The 18,044-nt window shown below is 44.0% G+C and overlaps 1 protein-coding gene across 1 annotated transcript in view; it reads right to left on the bottom strand.

Annotated features, from left to right (window-relative positions):
- LOC124777402 overlaps positions 1-18,044 on the bottom strand; it is a 142,715-nt gene that overhangs the window by 69,136 nt on the left and 55,535 nt on the right. Inside the window, exon 4 of the mRNA XM_047252797.1 lies at positions 1,608-1,773. Coding sequence (XP_047108753.1) covers positions 1,608-1,773 — 166 coding nt within the window. The remainder of the gene's footprint in view (positions 1-1,607; positions 1,774-18,044) is intronic.

Genomic DNA, 18,044 nt, shown 5'->3' with positions numbered 1-18,044 from the left:
CATATGAAAAAAACAGTGAAAACGATGATAAATATTAATTATTTATATAATATTCTATGATGTAATTGGACATATCGATGTGTATCATACAAAGACAATGATAATTGTAAATTCCTTTTATGATCTGCGTTTGTCTTCCTTTGTTTTTACCTTTTGTTGGTTGGCTTTTGTAGGTTGCGGACGCATATCAAACTGAGGTCTGGTAAGAAATTGTAATTATTTGTTAATTATTACTTGAGAATGGAGTTCATTATTATTATAAATATGAGTGAATAATTATTTGTAGCTTTAATTCCTCTCTCAGTAAGCATTATCTGTGTTAATTATTTATTTCCACTGCAACGAGCGCAGCCATTGATGATAGCGATTTGTATCGCGTTTTTGTCTGTGTTTTCGTTAGAAACAAATCAAATGTTTGCTTGATGAAGTCTAAATAGTGCACAATACGAAAGTAGAGTTTATAGAGTTTAATAAGTATTTCAAATACTTACTTATTTGGTCTAACAATAGAAAGTCTGTATCAATTGTCTGCCGCCATCTTAACAATTATCTCAGCTGCAAATTCAAATTACGAAACTCTGCAGATATAAATGCCGAACGTAATACAAATGTGTAAAAATAAATGTGCACCGGTGGTCCCGAACTCATTTTAATGAAAATGATTCGAATCAGATTGGTTCTTTAAAAACAGTGCTCATAGCACGATCCTTATAAGAAACTTTTCTAGCTGATGTATGGAGCCGAAATTAATTACGCACGAGTTGCGAAGAATATTGTTTCAGGTAACATACGTCAGTGTTGTGAGCGGCTGATATTCGGTGGTTTTAATGATCATTTTGCTGAAGATAACTAGAATCTGTTGTATGAACTGTGATTTAGTGACACTTACACAACTTACCGACAACACTTTAACACGACGTTAACTTGGAGTTCTTTAGCAACTTGACCAAATCTTCAGCCGGGAGAAAAATTATTTAGTAATTACTCAATGTAATAAAATAAGATTATCATTTTCATTTACAAATTAGTTAAATACCAAACCACTGAATAACACAGCGAACGCCACACTGTTGCAATTACCATGACGCGAAGTTTTTTGTCGTCTTTTATGTGCTTGGAACGTACGAACATAAATTTGTTCAAATCATCAGATATACCATTCATGTACATGCAGTTGACTGCGGGATACTGCATCCAACTTCGAGGAGGAAGCATCAACCGTGTCGCGCACTGTTTGTCCGTGAGACAACGCCGAGACAAGCTTGAGATTCGGTCCGAGGCAGTGGTGGGCGGGAATTGCAGTTGACTGCGGGATACTGCACCCAATTTCGAGGGGGAGGCATCAGCCGTGTCGCGCACTGTTTCTCCGTGAGACGGCGCTGAGACAAGCTTGAGATTCGGTCCGAGGCAGTGGTGGGCGGGAATTGTGCGCCGCCAGCTCCTTTTCACTTCTCGCCTAAATGACTATGATGAAAACTTTTACCTGCAGGAATCTTACTTGCTATCTCCATCTCTGCAACGACCATGAAGCCTTTGGTTGCGGAATTTAATAACTGTACTGAAACAATTATTACTGAACAAGTGTTACTCAAAATTCAGATACTCACCTCGGAAAACTCCGACTTCGTAGATATCGACGATCATCTGGGCACAAACTTGTCTTTTGCCGTCCTTCACACCCTTCATGTACAACTTGAATTTCCCGTAAGGTAAGGCAGGGAATTTTTTTAGGGTGATCGGTCGTGTCCAGAGTCGCTTCATGTAGTAGGTGCCCTGTCAACAGACGTAGCGAAGTAACTACACAACACAGATATTGTGATTGAACTAAAATTTCGCCGAAGAGCATTATTGTTTTTCGGAGTATTAACTGGGTATCAGATGTAGAAGTCTCAGCCAGGAAGAGAAGAACTAATCGAAGGTATACGATTATCACTCTCTCGTTTTCTTTCTGTCGGTTTTTTCAGCTCCTCTCACATCTTAAACGCGCGTACTGTGTTTTTGCCATCATATGTTGGCACGCATAAATTAAGGAAATAACGAAAGGTGTTGAAATTCACCGTCCAATAGTTTGCTTAGCAGTGGGTGAACATCCTGATACACAGCAACCGGTGGCAATGATAAAGGCGGAAACAAGAAACCCGAAATCTCAAGGCTTTCGCCTAAAACGTGTGAAATTAAGAAATATAATCACAGTGGCAAAAAAATAGATGCAATTTCCACAAAGATACGACACTGTTATTGCGTCACGACGCTCCCAGTCTTGATATAGAACTCGATGTGGCGAAAAAGAGAGTCCACATTTTCTGCGGGTTTAAGACTAAGTGATTTAAGGCGAAACGACAGGGTGACGGACGAAAATATTACTCAAATTCAGATTTTTTTTCCGTGGTGCAACGTAGTAGACAACTGGGGTTTACTGCAAAGAATAAAGCATACGAGGAAGTTTTATTGGTATTTTTTGTAACTGAAAAATATTAACATCTTCACCATTTAATTGGGATTTTCCCCAAATAGCTCTGAAAGGAGGTAGATCGACGGTTGTCGTAGTAACTCCGTTGTAGTTATCTGAAACATGAAATTAACGTATCACCCTGACTCTTACAGATGTAATTTTAGTTCATCGTAGGGATTCGCAGAACAATTTTTTTTTGAGAAATTATAGATATTTGAAAAAAATGACCATTTTTGGACCTCTCTTGTTTGGCCGAAAAGAATACTAAATATAAACATAAAAAAATCGGCTACGATGAACTGAAGAGAATTCATTTTGCTTCAAGGGAGACCAAAAGTCATCAAAACGGATGAAAATTGTAGCGTGGGCGACGACAACCATGCCGACATACCTGGTTTCGAGAAAAACGCATTTAAAGTTGACGAGTATTTATCATATTAAAAAAAGGGACAAAGCCTGAAAATTATGGAATATCATCGATGCCTGGTCCATAATAACTTTCGCCCCGGCTAGTGGATGGCCGCTTTGTGCTACTTTGAACTGATAAGGCCTCATTTTCGTCCTCAAAGCCCTTTCCATCGCTGTGCGCATCGCCGCTGGTATCTCTATCTTCACATAACCGTCGCATTTCATCGCCGATTTTGGTTAGAAGGGCATTTGCCAGGTGCATTAATGCAGTCTGGCCTACATTGAATAGACATATGGCCTAATTTGAAGCAATGTTGACCATTTCGCTTCGGCCGGGTGTTGTTTTTGGAGCTTATCTCCAAATGAGATTATTGAAGCTTTCGTTCACTTTTTCAGTAAAATCGCCCAAACAACGCTCCAGCAAATCGAGTTTACTCAAACTGGTAAAAACAGGGGTGATGGCGCGGCTTCAAACGCTCACAGAATCGTACTTTTTGGAGTTCGCGCATAATACTTTGGGGAATAATTCTTCAATGTATGTATATTCGAATCCCGCAATAAAAAATTTCGAGGTTTTTTTTCGACCGTCACCCTGTCCGTCCCCCTTAACGGGCGACATGTGAAAGGGTTTCTGAGTCTTCATCACATCAGCAACGAATGCATGCTGTCCTGTGAACACGGTTCCGTATATTCAAGGAAGACCAAAGTACAGCCAGAACAGAAATGAAATCCTGGACGGGTCCTGCTGCCATTTACACAAACACCGAATATTCAAGATGATACATGTATTACAGACATGCATAACAAATTTCGAGACCCTTCCAGAAATGATAAGCACTAAATGGCAAATAACTGCGGATCGTCGAGACTGAACAGCACATCAATCATGCAGCACAGCCCGCGACTCTGCTCCATCTCCTCTAGAAACAGTGACCTGGCTCTCAGGAATTCCCACTGGAGCCGAATGCAAAGCCCCGAGTCTGGACCCCGTCAGCAGTCCTCTAAATGGCAGCACGCACAGCCCTTGGTGTCAATGTCGTGTCGGCGTATCCTCTCATCCTGAGCTTCGAAGGCAGCCCCTCTTGTCGAAGCTCCGAGGTCGTTAAGCACGTATTAAATTTCCTTCAAACGAGAAGTCCCACCGTCAACATACGCCTCAGGATTGTAGTGTGGTTTCATACGGTTTATATAAAAGACGCATCTGTGATTTTGTCTACTTCACGACGGTCCTAATCCTCGATTTCGTATAACGTAAAGTGGGCATGTCATTTTGAGTTTCGTATGTTATCGATGTGCACGTCAGAGAGAGAGAGAGAGAGAGAGTTGTGTTGCTGTTACGCAATCCTTGGTCTTGTCGTGCACACATTCCTTGACTCTGCGCAGTCTGATTACATTCTTAGTTGAAGTGTGGTAGGTGACGGACGTATTCAATAATGCTGTGCTGACTTGTAATTGTATCTATTAGATGCAAAAGATTGGTTGTAAAGGACAGCAAGGATGAATAAATGAATGTATTAGAAAGCGAGGAGAATGTAAATTTTTTATAATGTAATTTATTTATTTATGACGAGAAGCTTGAGGTGAGACTGCAGTACTCAGCAACACATGATGAACAATTTGGTGGGAACGGGAAGAAAATACGGCATGGAAATCAAAATCGAAAAATCAAAAGTGATGCGCATACCAAACGTGAGGAACACTTGAAGATAACTGTTGACCATAGAGAACTGGAAAATGTGAATCAGTTCAAGTACCTGGGAAGTTTTATCACAAAGGATGCCCACTGCACCAACGAAATCCGAGCAAGAATCGCCATGGCCAAAGCTGCTTTCGACAAGAAGAGGACTCTGCTGACCAGCAAGTTGAGTTTGGCATGGAGGAAAAAACTGATAAAGTGCTACATTTGGAGCATTGCACTGTATGGAGCAGAGACATGGGCCATGAGAAAAAAGGAGAAAAGATACCTAGAGAGCTTTGAAATGTGGTGCTGGAGGAGAATGGAAAAGATCAGGTGGACAGATCGCATAAAAAATGACGATGTACTGCGAAGAGTAGGAGAGATAAGAAGTATTCTGCGTACGATTCTTCAGAGAAAGGCCAACTGGATTGGACATGTACTTTGACACGAGGGACTCATACATGATGTCATCGAAGGGAAACTCAGAGGAAACGCAGGACGAGGAAGAAGAAGAATTCAACATCTGGACGACATGAAAGATGGAAGGAGATACAACAGACTGAAGGAAGGAACTTAAGACAGGGAACACTGGAATCAGAAATTCTCTCTACGAAGACATGGACCTGCCACTAGGCAGAATACTACATAACAATAATAATAGTTAACTTTGTTCACTTGCTCAGAGCTGAGAGAAAGACCACCCCACTTCCATGAGTCATGCATTAACATATTAACTGATTAAGATGTTCGGTTTATATAGAAATTCTCTTTTAATATTTCACCCTTTTTAAATCATTGCTCACTTTGTTAAGCATAGTATTATTCAGACCTGTGTTACGTGTGAACATCACGCGAAAGTTTACTCCGTCGTTTTGACTATATGCTTCTTTCTAAAATCATTGTCTTGGAATATCATTTCATAGGAATAGTTACTCTTCCCATCCCACTGTTTATCATTACGCATTATCACATCTAACAGTTTGAATATAGTTTGGAAATTTTATTTAGAAACAGAAATCTAGCTTAGCCGCTGCCTGCTTGCTGTTTGCTTTTGTGTTCTCGAGAAATTTGCGACAATGTTGTCAAGACGCGAGGTAAGTGGAAGTTTTGATTAGGACCAGATAATTGTCTTACTTCAGTTATGCATTTAATGTTGTTGTTGTTGTGGTCTTCAGTCCTGAGACTGGTTTGAAGCAGCTCTCAATGCTACTCTATCCTGTGCAAGCTTCTTCATCTCCCAGAACCTACTGCAGCCTACATCCTTCTGAATCTGCTTAGTGTATTCACCTCTTGGTCTCCCTCTACGACTTTTACCCTCCACGCTGCCCTCCAATGCTAAATTTATGATCCCTTGCTGCCTCAGAACATGTCCTACCAACTAATCCCTTCTTCTAGTCAAGTTCTGCCACAAACTTCTCTTCTCCCCAATCCTATTCAATACCTCCTCATTAGTTATGTGATCTTCCCATCTAATCTTCAGCATTATTCTGTAGCATCACATTCCGAAAGCTTCTTTTCTCTTCTTGTCCAAACCATTTATCGTCCATGTTTCACTTCCATACATGGCTACACTCCATACAAATACTTTCAGAAACGAGTTCCTGACACTTAAACCTATACTCGATGTTAACAAGTTTTTCTTCTTCAGAAATGCTTTCCTTGCCATTGCCAGTCTACATTTTATATCCTCTCTACTTCAACCATCATCAGTTATTTAGTTCCCCAAATAGCAAAACTCCTTTACTACTTTAAGTGTCTCATTTCCTAATCTAATTCCCTCAGCATCACCCGACTTAATTAGACTACATTCCATTATCCTCGTTTTGCTTTTGTTGATGTTCATCTTATATCCTCCTTTCAAGACACTATTCATTCCGTTCAACTGCTCTTCCCAGCCCTTTGCTGTCTCTGACAGAATTACAATGTTATCGGCGAACCTCAAAGTTTTTATTTCTTCTCCATGGATTTTAATACCTACTCCGATTTTTTCTTTTCTTTCCTTTACTGCTTGCTCAATATACAGATTGAATATCATCGGGGAGAGGCTACAACCCTGTCTCACTCCCTTCCCAACCACTACTTCCCTTTCATGTCCCTCGACTCTTATAACTGCCATCTGGTTTCTGTACAAATTGTAAATAGCTTTACGATCTCTGTATTTTACCCTTGTCAACTTCAGAATTTGCAAGAGAGTATTCCAGCCAACATTTTCAAAAGCTGTCTCTAAGTCTACAAATCCTAGGTACGTAGGTTTGCCTTTCCTTAATCTAGCTTCTAAGGTAAGTGGCGGGGTCAGTATTGCCTCACGTGTTCCGATATTTCTACGGAATCCAAACTGATCTTCCCCGAGGTCGGCTTCTACTAATTTTCACATCTGTCAACTCCTGCTTTCTTTGGGATTGGAATTATTATATTCGTCTTGAAGTCTGAGGGTATTTCGCCTGTCTTATACATCTTGCTCACCAGATGGTAGAGTTTTATCAGGACTGGCTCTCCCAAGGCTGTCAAAAGTTCTAATGGAATGTTGTCTACTCCCGGAGCTTTGTTTCGACTCAGGTCTTTCAGTGCTCTGTCAAACTCTTCACGCAGTATCATATCTCCCATTTCATCTTCATCTACATCCTCTCCCATTTCCATAATATTGTCCTAAAGTACATCGCCCTTGTATAGACCCTCTATATACTCCTTCCACCTTTCTGCTTTCCCTTCTTTGCTTTGAACTGGGTTTCCATCTGAGCTCTTGATATTCATACAAGTGGTTCTCTTTTCTCCAAAGGTCTCTTTAATTTTCCTGTAGGCAGTATCTATCTTACCCCTCGTGAGATAAGCCTCTACATCCTTACATTTGTCCTCTAGCCATCCCTGCTTAGCCATTTTGCACTTCCTGTTGATCTCATTTTTGAGACGTTTTTATTCCTTTTTGCCTCTTTCATTTACTGCATTTTTATATTTTCTCCTTTCATCAATTAAATTCAATATTTCTTCTGTTACCCAAGGATTTCTACTAGCCCTCGTCTTTTTACCTACTTGATCCTCTGCTGCCTTCACCACTTCATCCCTCAAAGTTACCCATTCTTCTTCTACTGTATTTCGTCCCCCCATTCTTGTCAATTGTTCCCTTGTGCTCTCCCTGAAACTCTGTACAACCTCTGGTTTAGTCAGTCTATCCAGGTCTCATATCCTGAAATTCTCACCTTTTTGCAGTTTCTTTAGTTTTATTCTACAGTTCATAACCAACAGATTGTGGTCAGAGTCCACATCTGCCCCTGGAAATGTCTTACAATTTAAAATCTGGTTTCTAAATCTCTCTCTTACCATTATATAATCTATCTGAAACCTATCGGTATCTCCAGGCTTCTTCTATGTATACAATCTTCTTTTATGATTCCTGAACCAAGTGTTAGCTATGATTAGGTTGTGCTCTGTGCAAAATTCTACCAGGCGGCTTCCTCTTTCGTTTCTTACCCCCAATCCATATTCACCTACTACGTTTCCTTCTCTCCCTTTTCCTACTGACGAATTCCAGTCACCCATGACTATTAAATTTTCGTCTCCCTTTACTATCTGAATAATTTCATTTATTTCATCATACATTTCTTCAATTTCTTCGTCATCTGCAGAGCTAGTAGGCATATAAACTTGTACTACTGTGGTACGCGTGGGCTTCGTATCTATCTTGGCCACAATAATGCGTTCACTATGCTGTTTGCAGCAGCTTACCCGCATTCCTATTTTCCTATTCATTATTTAACCTACTCCTGCATTACCCCTATTTGATATTGATGTTTATAACCCTGTAGTCACCTGACCAGAAGTCTTGTTGCTCCTGCCACCGAACTTCACTAATTCCCACTATATCTAACTTTAACCTACCCACTTCCCTTTTTAAATTTTCTAACCTACCTGCCCGATTGAGGGATCTGACATTCCACGCTCCGATCCGTAGAACGCCAGTTTTCTTTCTCCTGATAACGACGTCCTCTTGAGTAGTCCCCGCCCGGATGTCCGAATGGGGGACTATTTTACCCAAGAGGACGCCATCATCATTTAACTATACAGTAAAGCTGCATGCCCTTGGGGAAAATTACGGTCGTAGTTTCCCCTTGCTTTCAGCCGTTCGCAGTACCAGTGCAGCAAGGCCGTTTTGGTTAGTGTTACAAGGCCAGATCAGTCAATCATCCAGCCTGTTGCCCCTGCAACTACTGAAAAGGCTGCTGCCCCTCTCCAGGAACCACACGTTTGTCTGGCCTCTCAACAGATACTCCTTCGTTGTGGTTGCACCTACGGTACGGCTATCTGTATCACTGAGGCACGCAAGCCTCCCCACCAACGGCAAGGTCCGTGGTTCATGGGGTAGGATGCATTTAATACGAGGGTAATCCCAAAAGCAAGGTATCCTTTTTTTTATAAGTACATAGACTGAACCTCTTCTTTCACCTAGTCGCCGGAGCTGATTCGCTTTCGGGCCAAATGTTCTTTCAACTTAGGGAACAGGTGATGGCCACTGGGCGCCAAGTCAGGACTATAGGGTGGGTGGGTGATTATGTTTCACTGAAACTGTTGCAGGAGAGCAACTGTTTGCCGAGCGATGTGTCGGCGAGCGTTGTCATGAAATTGTGTAAGCCCTTGCTCAACATTCCTCTTCTCTGGTTCTGAATTCCACGTTTCAGTTTTTTCAGAGTATCACAGTACCTGTCAGCGTTAATTGTGGTCCCAGAAGGCATAAAGTCGACCAACGATACCCCTTTCCGATTCCAAAAAACGCTTGTCATGACTTAACCGGCAGACTGTGCTTGTTTGAATTTCCGCGGCTTTGGCGAAGAAGGATGCCACCACTGGCGTGATTGTTGCTTGGTCTCAGGTGTAAAGTGGTATGCCCAGGTTTCGTCCCCCGTGACAACTGAGTCCAGAAAGTTGTCCTGTTCGGTTGCAAGGCGGTGAAGAAACGCGCGGGAAGCATCAACTCGTTGCCGCATGTGGTCATCAGTCAGATGCGTGGCACCCATCTTGCGCACACCTTCCGGTAGTTCGATGTTTCCGTTAAAATTCTGTGAGCGGTGCTTCGGGAAACTCAGGAACCAACGTGCAGAGATCATCCAGGGTGATCCGCCGATCATCACGCATGCTTTGCTCAACCTTCAACACTGTCTCCTCAGAAACTGACGGTCTCCCGCTCCTTTGTTCGTCGTTAATTTCGGTCCGACCAGCTGCAAACTCTCTACACCACTTACGAACATTTTTGACATCTGTGCACGACTCACCCTACACTTCCGTCAGTTGGCGATGGATTTCCATTGGCGCAGTGCCCTTTGCGTTCAAAAACCGAATAACTGCGCGCAATTCGCACTTGGCGGTAATATCCAACGGGAGCTACATTCTCAACTGCTGCCAAGCCAAGACTGAGCGCCTCAGCGCGGCGTGCGCATGTTTACACACAGCGCGTGAAGCACTCTTCATAACAGTGTGACCACCTGCCACACAAACAGAATTCTGTACTTTTGGGATTACCCTCGTATAACAAGTTGCACTGCGATCAGATACAGTTCAGTTCAAATTAGGTTCTGTTTAGTCAAAGGTTAGCACACGAGTTTAAGTTGGATAACAGTATTTGGGGACATTATTTTGGTAATACTTAGACTTTTGGAGTGAGAGGTAAATTTGGGATAAATTTCATTCAGAAACAAACAAGTTCGGGAGGTAACAATATGACGTCTGACAAACGAAGAGGGAGACGGATGCGGTCTAAACTAGAAGCCGGGCGATGTGGCCGGCAGTTCTAGGCGCTTCAGTCTGGAACCGCGCGACAGCTACGGTCGCAGGTTCGAATCCTGCCTCGGGCATGGATGTGTGTGATGTCTTTAGGTTAGGTAGGTTTAAGTAGTTCTAAGTTCCAGGGGACTGGTGACCTCACATGTTAAGTCCCATAGTACTCAGAGCCATTTGAAACATTTTTGAGCCTAAATTCTGTGGTGGACTATGAACACAGGCTAGGGCTTAGCCTGTGGTTTCTGCGACGTGTTGTACGAGATCCCGGCTTCCCCTCCATTGTGTTGTTTACCGACAAGTGCACCTTCCACCGGGATGGCCTTTACAACATTTGAAACATTCATTACCGGGCAAGGGGAAATCCTCACGTTATGTACGTCCACGGACACCAGAAACGATTTTCGCTCAACATTTGGGCAGGCATTGTGGGTGACCATCTGATTGGGCCGGCCCGTCTACCTCCTCGACTTACCGGGGCAAATTACCTTCACTTAATGCAATAAACTGTACCCGGCCTGCTGGAAGATGTTCCCCTGGACATAAGGCTACACATGTTGCAGCATGATGGGGCGCCAGCACATAACAGTCGTGCTGTGCGCGGATATAAATCAACTCTTCGACGGCCGTATAAATGGCAGAGGTGCTCCTAGGACATGGCCTCCGCGATCACCTGACCTCAAGCCACCGGACGTTTCCCTGCGAGGATTCTTCAAGGTTCTAGTTCAACCGTCCGGACGCGAACCACCTAGAAACGAAGAGGAATTAATGGATTGCATTCAGCATACCGCCAATCACATCAGGGCAATGCCAGGAATCTTTGAAAGAGTTCGGGAAAACGCCGTTCGAGGTTACCATGCTTGTGTCGCATCAGAGGATCGCCAGTTCGAGCACCTGTTTTAAGTAAACAATGTCCTAGCTACAAAGAAGGGCCTTTTCAGTGCCGACACAATTTGTAAAAGACTTGCTAAACACGAACTAACAGCTGTTGATGGGTTTGTTCCCGGTACGTCTTATCATGAAACTACAATGGACGTGTCGGGACCCTGGCGGATCCGGAGTGGAAGGTTGGTGGGCTTCGATACGTCGCGATCTCCGGCAGGCAAAGCATTCGCTGTCATGCGTTGTCCAGAGCATCCGGCAACAGGGCAATTCCGCTACCAATCGGAGCGCGTGGCACCAAGTTTCAAAAAATTGGTTCAAATGGCTGTAAGCACTATGGGACTTAACTTCTGAGGTCATCACTCCCCTGGAACGTAGAACTACTTAAACCTAACTAACCTAAGGACACCACACACGTCCATGCCCAAGGCAGGATTCGAACCTGCGACCGTACACAACATTAGTAAATTCGGTTCCTACTGGCATCAGCTATCCAGGTTTAAAATTTCATGACACAACTTTTCTCCACCTTGTATAGATAGCGGTACTATCGCGTACACAAAGCATAAAAAGGCAGTGCATTGGTGGAACAGTCATTTGTTCTCAGATGATTCATCTGAAAAAGTGTATGACGTCATTATGGCTGCACTACGGGAATTAAAGGAAGTTGAACGCGGAATGGTAGTTGGAGCTAGACGCACGGGACATTCCATTTCGGAAATCGTTGGAGAATTCAGTTTTCAGAGATCCACAGTGACAAGAATCTGCCGAGAATACGAAATTTCAGGCCTTACCTATTACCAAGGACAATGCAGTGGCCGACAGACTTCACTTGCAGAAATCAATGCGGGACATACGACGAACGTATCCATAGGACGGTGCGGCGAAATTTGGCGTTTGTGGGCTATGGCAGCAGACGATCGACGCGAGTGCCTTTACTAAAACCACACACTGCCTGCAGCGCCTCTCCTGGGCTCGTGATCACGTCATTTGGACGCTATATGATTGGAAAGCCAGCTGCAGCTGTTCAGACCATAACAGATTCAGTGAGGCCATGTTTCATTTACGATCTACTTAATGCTTCCTAAGAAAACTTATTGTAAACAGATCAGTTAATATAAGCATTTAAAGATCTATCTTATGTCTGTGTTTTTTGTAATGAAATCGTAGAAGCCTCTCATGTACAAATTAGTTGCGCTTCTTCCCTTGTGTATTTTCACTGTGTAATGAACCTTAAGTTTCTGGTGTTGAATACAGAAAGTATATGTTAGTTTGCCAGAACAATTTATGTTTATATCTGTGTTGCTCATGACACTGCTCCTCCAAAACTTGCTGCTTGATGCTTTTTTGCGTTCTGTCCGCAAATAAAACAGGAGGCAAGGGGTGGAACAAATGAGGAAGCCTATGCGAAGTTACGATTAAATCAAGCGGTTGATATGTTGAGTTCGCCGCAAATAGAGAACCAATAGAAACATTTTGAGCAGAATCGGACCATGTGGATATGGTATAGCTTGACAGTAAAAAACCTTTTAGCAAGAACGGTCTGTTAAAATTTTTATCTATACAAATTAAGGGGCACAGTAGTAACATCGAGGTTCAAAATAGTAGAGTTTAGAAGCAACTCAAGACATGGGAAAATTGCATGAGTGGTCTTGACAATCAAATGAAAGTACAGGCAAGTAACCTCATTAATCAACATAAGGCACAAGCTGATGCCATTAAGACAAAGAGGTAAAGTCAGTAAACACAATGAAAAAGTAGACGTAAAAGTCGGCTTTTTTAATAATAAAACGGAGAACCTGAAAATAGAAATTGTGAACATAAACGCCAGTGTTGTCACTATGCAGGGAGAGATTAATGATGTATGAGAGATTCGATTCAGAAATCGTACAGATACAAGAAAGTCTGGAACTTCTAGTCATAACGAAAGTGGATGAAAAAGTTTTTATGTCTGAAATTGTTGACGAATGTTGGAATGGAATATCACATTTGTGAAAAACAGTATCAGATTCTGAAAAATATTTAGGTAAAAGGGTAACTAATTGCGAACAAAAGTGTGATCCAAAAAGATCGTAAATTCAGGGCAAAATTAGAGTTAACCCCAGTGAGGTGTCTGATATAGTGTATTACAGTAAAGTATTAGATGGTGAGGAATGCTATGATCCTGCCAAAATAATGGTTGGCATCCGCTGGACTTCCTAAAAAACTGCGAAAGAATTTTTCCTGAAGACCAGGAAAATGTAAATGTGGTAATTAGCGCATTAGTGCGGCAGACTACTGGAACTGAAACACATATTTCTGTGTTTATCTGCAAAATACTTAAGCCAAGAAGATATTCCGTAAAACTGCGAGTGTTGTAAAACATAACTATGGCAAAATATGGGGTCTAAATTTGCACAAAGATCAGATTACACTTACTGATGCCAAACTAAAATTTACCGAAGAATACTGGCCAGAGTAAAAACAGAATTGTTTGGGGCGAGATTTATTATAACAAGAGAGTATGACAAAGAGGCAGAATCTCCATGAAAGGTTTCTGCGAATCCTTGAGAAGCAGACTCACATAAGGAGAAGGCGATCCGAATCCGAAATTATTTAAGAGGCTATGTAAAAAGCTGCTGGAGTATACGAAGATATATGTGGGCACAATCATAAATAACCTTTCTGCATTCCTGGAAAGAGTTGAGGATGAAGATAACTACCGAAGAAATCGTGATTGTCGTCATAACAGTAACAACAATAACCAAAATGACAATAAAAAGAATGACGGCGACAGATATCGCATTAAAATGGGTCAACGGGGAAGATACAGAGGTGAAAGTATTCAGCCTCTTGAAGTGGAGGCATTACGACGATAGCAACGGCCCTAAAAAGTAAAGAGTGCCCATCTTGCGGGCCGAACTAACGACGACAGCTTCTCATGCCCCAAACGCTGCAAAACATCAGAAATCAACGTTATAAGTTCCGGGCACAGCACATGCGCTAATAAGCCTAAACATTATTACCACCGATTCTTGAGTTTCTCCCGGCGTATTTGATAATCAAAATATCCACGGGTGTACTGCTGGTCTACAGTGTCCAACGGGCACAATATTTCGGCAATCATACATATCGCCATCGTCAGGTGAACTGACGGACTGAGCTCCTGTGAACGTGCTAGCACAGAGATCCGTACGCTATGGCTGCTCAGAGAGAACTGGGTTCGGTCGCGGCGGCGGCCGATTTAAATACCCTCCGCCCGCGGCGCGCTCTCTCCGCTGTCCGCGCCCCGCGCCACGGTCGCGTGGTGGAACAGATTGCGACGGCGTCTGAGATGACGTCGGAGTGATGGCTCTGTCCGCCGTGGTCGTCACAACTATACGTTTGCTCGACTTACTCTTGATTAACCCAATCGCTGGTTCCCAAGCCTTGCTAAGAGGATGAGTCAGTTATCATGGTGAGTTTTGACGTCGTTTCCTTGTTTGCGAGGCTATCCCTGCGAGAGTCACTAGAATTGATTAGTCAGAAGTTTGACGAGAAGACCACTGAACTTTTTAGGCATGTCTTGACTTCCACGTATTTTCTTTTTAATGGAGAATACTACGAACAAACGGAGGGAGTCGCCATGGGTAGCCCACTCTCACCGGTGGTAGCGAATTTGTACATAGAGAACTTCGAGGAGGAAGCCCTGTCGTCATCCGAATGGAAACCTGCTTGCTTTTTCCGTTACGTGGACGACACGTTCGTCATCTGGCCACATGGTATGGATTAACTCCTTGACTTCCTTACACATCTAAACTCCATACACCCCAACATCAAATTCACTATGGAGACTGAAACGGAGGGTAAATTACCTTTCCTTGACGTCTTGGTCAAGAGAAGAGCTGACGGCACCCTAGGTCATGGGGTGTGTCGGAAGACAACGCACACTGATCTGTATTTGCACGCAGACAGCTGCCACCACCCTTCACAGAGGAATGGGGTACTTAAAACTCTAGTACATAGGGCGCCCACTATCTCTGACGCAGAGAGTCTACCCCAGGAATTGGAACATCTGAGAACTGTATTTCGAAAAAACGGGTACTCAGAGTGGCAGATTCAACGTACTCTCCGCCCAACCACTACAGCACAACCTGTGGAGATGGATGAAATCACGAGGGAGGAGGTAGACACTGCGTTTATTCCATATACAGGCGCACTCTCGGGGAAAATCGCCCGCATTTTGAATAAACACCGGGTCGGAACTGTGTTTTGTCCTCCGAATAAAACTCGTGCACTGGTGGGGAGCGCCAAAGGTGACCTCGGTTTCAGGAAGGCCGGCGTGTACCAGATTCCGTGTCAATGTGGCAAGTCGTATATTGGTCAGACGATGCGTACCGTCGAGGATCGATGCCGAGAACACCATAGGCACACCCGACTGATGTATCCGAGCAAGTCGGCGGTCGCTGAACATTGTTTGTCGGAAAATCACGCTATGGAGTATGAACGCACGAGGATTCTGGTACAGACGTCGAGATACTGGGACAGCGTTGTTAGAGAGGCCATCGAAATTCGCACCAATGACGACCTCATAAACCGTGACTGTGGCTATAATCTTAGCAAGGCTTGGGAACCAGCGATTGGGTTAATCAAGAGTAAGTCGAGCAAACGTATAGTTGTGGCGACCACCGCGGACAGAGCCATCACTCCGACGTCATCTCAGACGCCGTCGCAATCTGTTCGACCGCGCGACTGTGGCGCGGGGCGCGGACAGCGGAGGGAGCGCGCCGCGGGCAGAGGGTATTTAAATCGGCCGTGGCCGCAACCGAACCCAGTTCCCTCTGAGCAGCCATAGCGTACGGATCTCCGTGCCGGCACGTTCACAGGAGCTCAGTCCATCAGTTCACCTGATGATGGCGACATGTATGATCGCCGAAATATTGTGCCCGTTGGACACTGTAGACCGGCAGTACACCCGAGGATATTTTGATTATTATTACCATTGCCCATCGCAACGTTTGATGCCATCTGTTGGCGTTGTGGGCATGTGAAGCGCTAACAAAACCATGTACATGGAGCAGACAAAGACGGGGGATCATCCTACACACGATATGGGCTGCAAATGGGGAAATCGACTGAGACAAGCGACTCTAACAAAGGGCAGACTATTATTACGCAGAGCCTGTGAACGAGTATCTCGGAAACGGCGAAGCTGGTCGAATATTCACATGCTGTTGTCGTGAGCGTCTACAGAAAGAGGTAAAAGGACAGTGAAACAACCACTAGGCGCTAAATAGTTGAACGTCCACGACCCTTCACAGGACTTGGGGTTCGGAGGCTTATCTGGTCTGTAAGGAAAGTAGATGGTGACTTGTGGTATCTCTGAAGAAAGAGCAGATTGCTGGTGCATACACAAGTGTTTCAGAGCACACCGTTCGTCGTACAGCGTTGAACATGGAGCTTCCCAACAGATCACCCCTACGTGTTCATATGTCGTCAAATACAACTGCAGTGGGCACGGGACGATCGGAATTCGATCGTTGATCAGTGTTGGCTCGCCGGATGAATCTGATTTTCGCTACACTAAGTTGATGGTCGTCTCAACAAACGCCGTCATCGAGGTGAACGGCAGCTCGAAACATGGAGCGCGCCACGATCGCAGGCTGGTGGGGGCTGTATTGTGCTATGGGAGACATTATCCTACGCTTGCATGGGTCCTGTGGTGGTAATCGGAGCCATGCCAACAGCTATAAACCACCTGCATCCCTTCATGGTTGATGTCTTCATCAATGGCGATGTCATCTTTCAGCAGTATAATTGTCTGTGTTTTAGAGCAAGAAACATTGCTACAGTGGTTTGAGGAGCATTATACTGAACTCACGTTGATGTCTCAGCGACTATATTCCCATGATGAAAATCCTATGGAACGCAACTGGTTCGCTATCGGGCGCCATTACCGCGTACATAAATCAGCGTAGTGTTATTTACGCGAATTACGCGACTTGTGCGTATACATCTGATGTCACATACCTCCACAAACCTACCAACAAACTGTCGGTTCCCTGATTCACAGAATCAGTGATGTACGTACTTCGTTCCAAAGACGTACTAACAAGCTACACTGAAGAGCCAAAGAAACTGGTACACCTGCCTAACATCGTGTAGGGCCCCCGCGAGCACGCAGAAATGTCGCAACACGACGTGGCATGGATTAGACTAATGTCTGAAGTAGTGCTGGAGGGAATTGACAACATGAATCTTGTAGGGCTGTCCATAAGTCCGTAAGAGTACGAGGGGGTGGGGATCTCTTCTGAGCATGCACGTTGCAAGGCATCCCAGATATTCTCAATAAAGTTCATGTCTGGTGAGTTTTGGTGGCCATCGGAAGTTTTTAGACTCAGAAGAGTGTTCCTGGAGCCACTCTGTAGCAACTCTGGACGTGTGTGGTGTCGCATTGCCTCGCTGGAATTACCCAAGTCCGTCGGAATGCACAATGGACATGAATCGATTTCACAAGTAATTATGTGACCAGAAGCTTAAAGAGCAGCGGAGGAGGGCTAGATGGTTTTCCCAGGCAGTAGGAAGAGAGTTGAAGTAAAAAGCGCCATGCAGGGTTCGTGAGCAGCAAATATTAAAGAGGGGACAGGTACTGAGACAAAGAGTGCTACGAAAAGTAGCCGAAACAGCGAATAATATAGAGATTGAGACTAGGGAAAAAGTATGGTTACGAACAGGAGAAGAGTGGAGGAGGGAGAAATAATGAGCTTTGCAGATCAAGCAATCCTGCCTACCGAAACGCCTGTTGGTCGAACTGTTGTCAGTAGGCAAGGAGAGGTTGAGTCGGACGATTGGTAGCGAATTATCGAAGTCCAAGGTCGTTACACAATGTGCGAAGTGTAAATT

Source organism: Schistocerca piceifrons, chromosome 2, assembly GCF_021461385.2.
Source record: "Schistocerca piceifrons isolate TAMUIC-IGC-003096 chromosome 2, iqSchPice1.1, whole genome shotgun sequence".
Lineage (NCBI taxonomy): Eukaryota > Metazoa > Arthropoda > Insecta > Orthoptera > Acrididae > Schistocerca > Schistocerca piceifrons.
The sequence above is the reverse complement of the archived record's forward strand: the minus strand, read 5'-3'. Positions and strand labels throughout refer to the sequence as shown.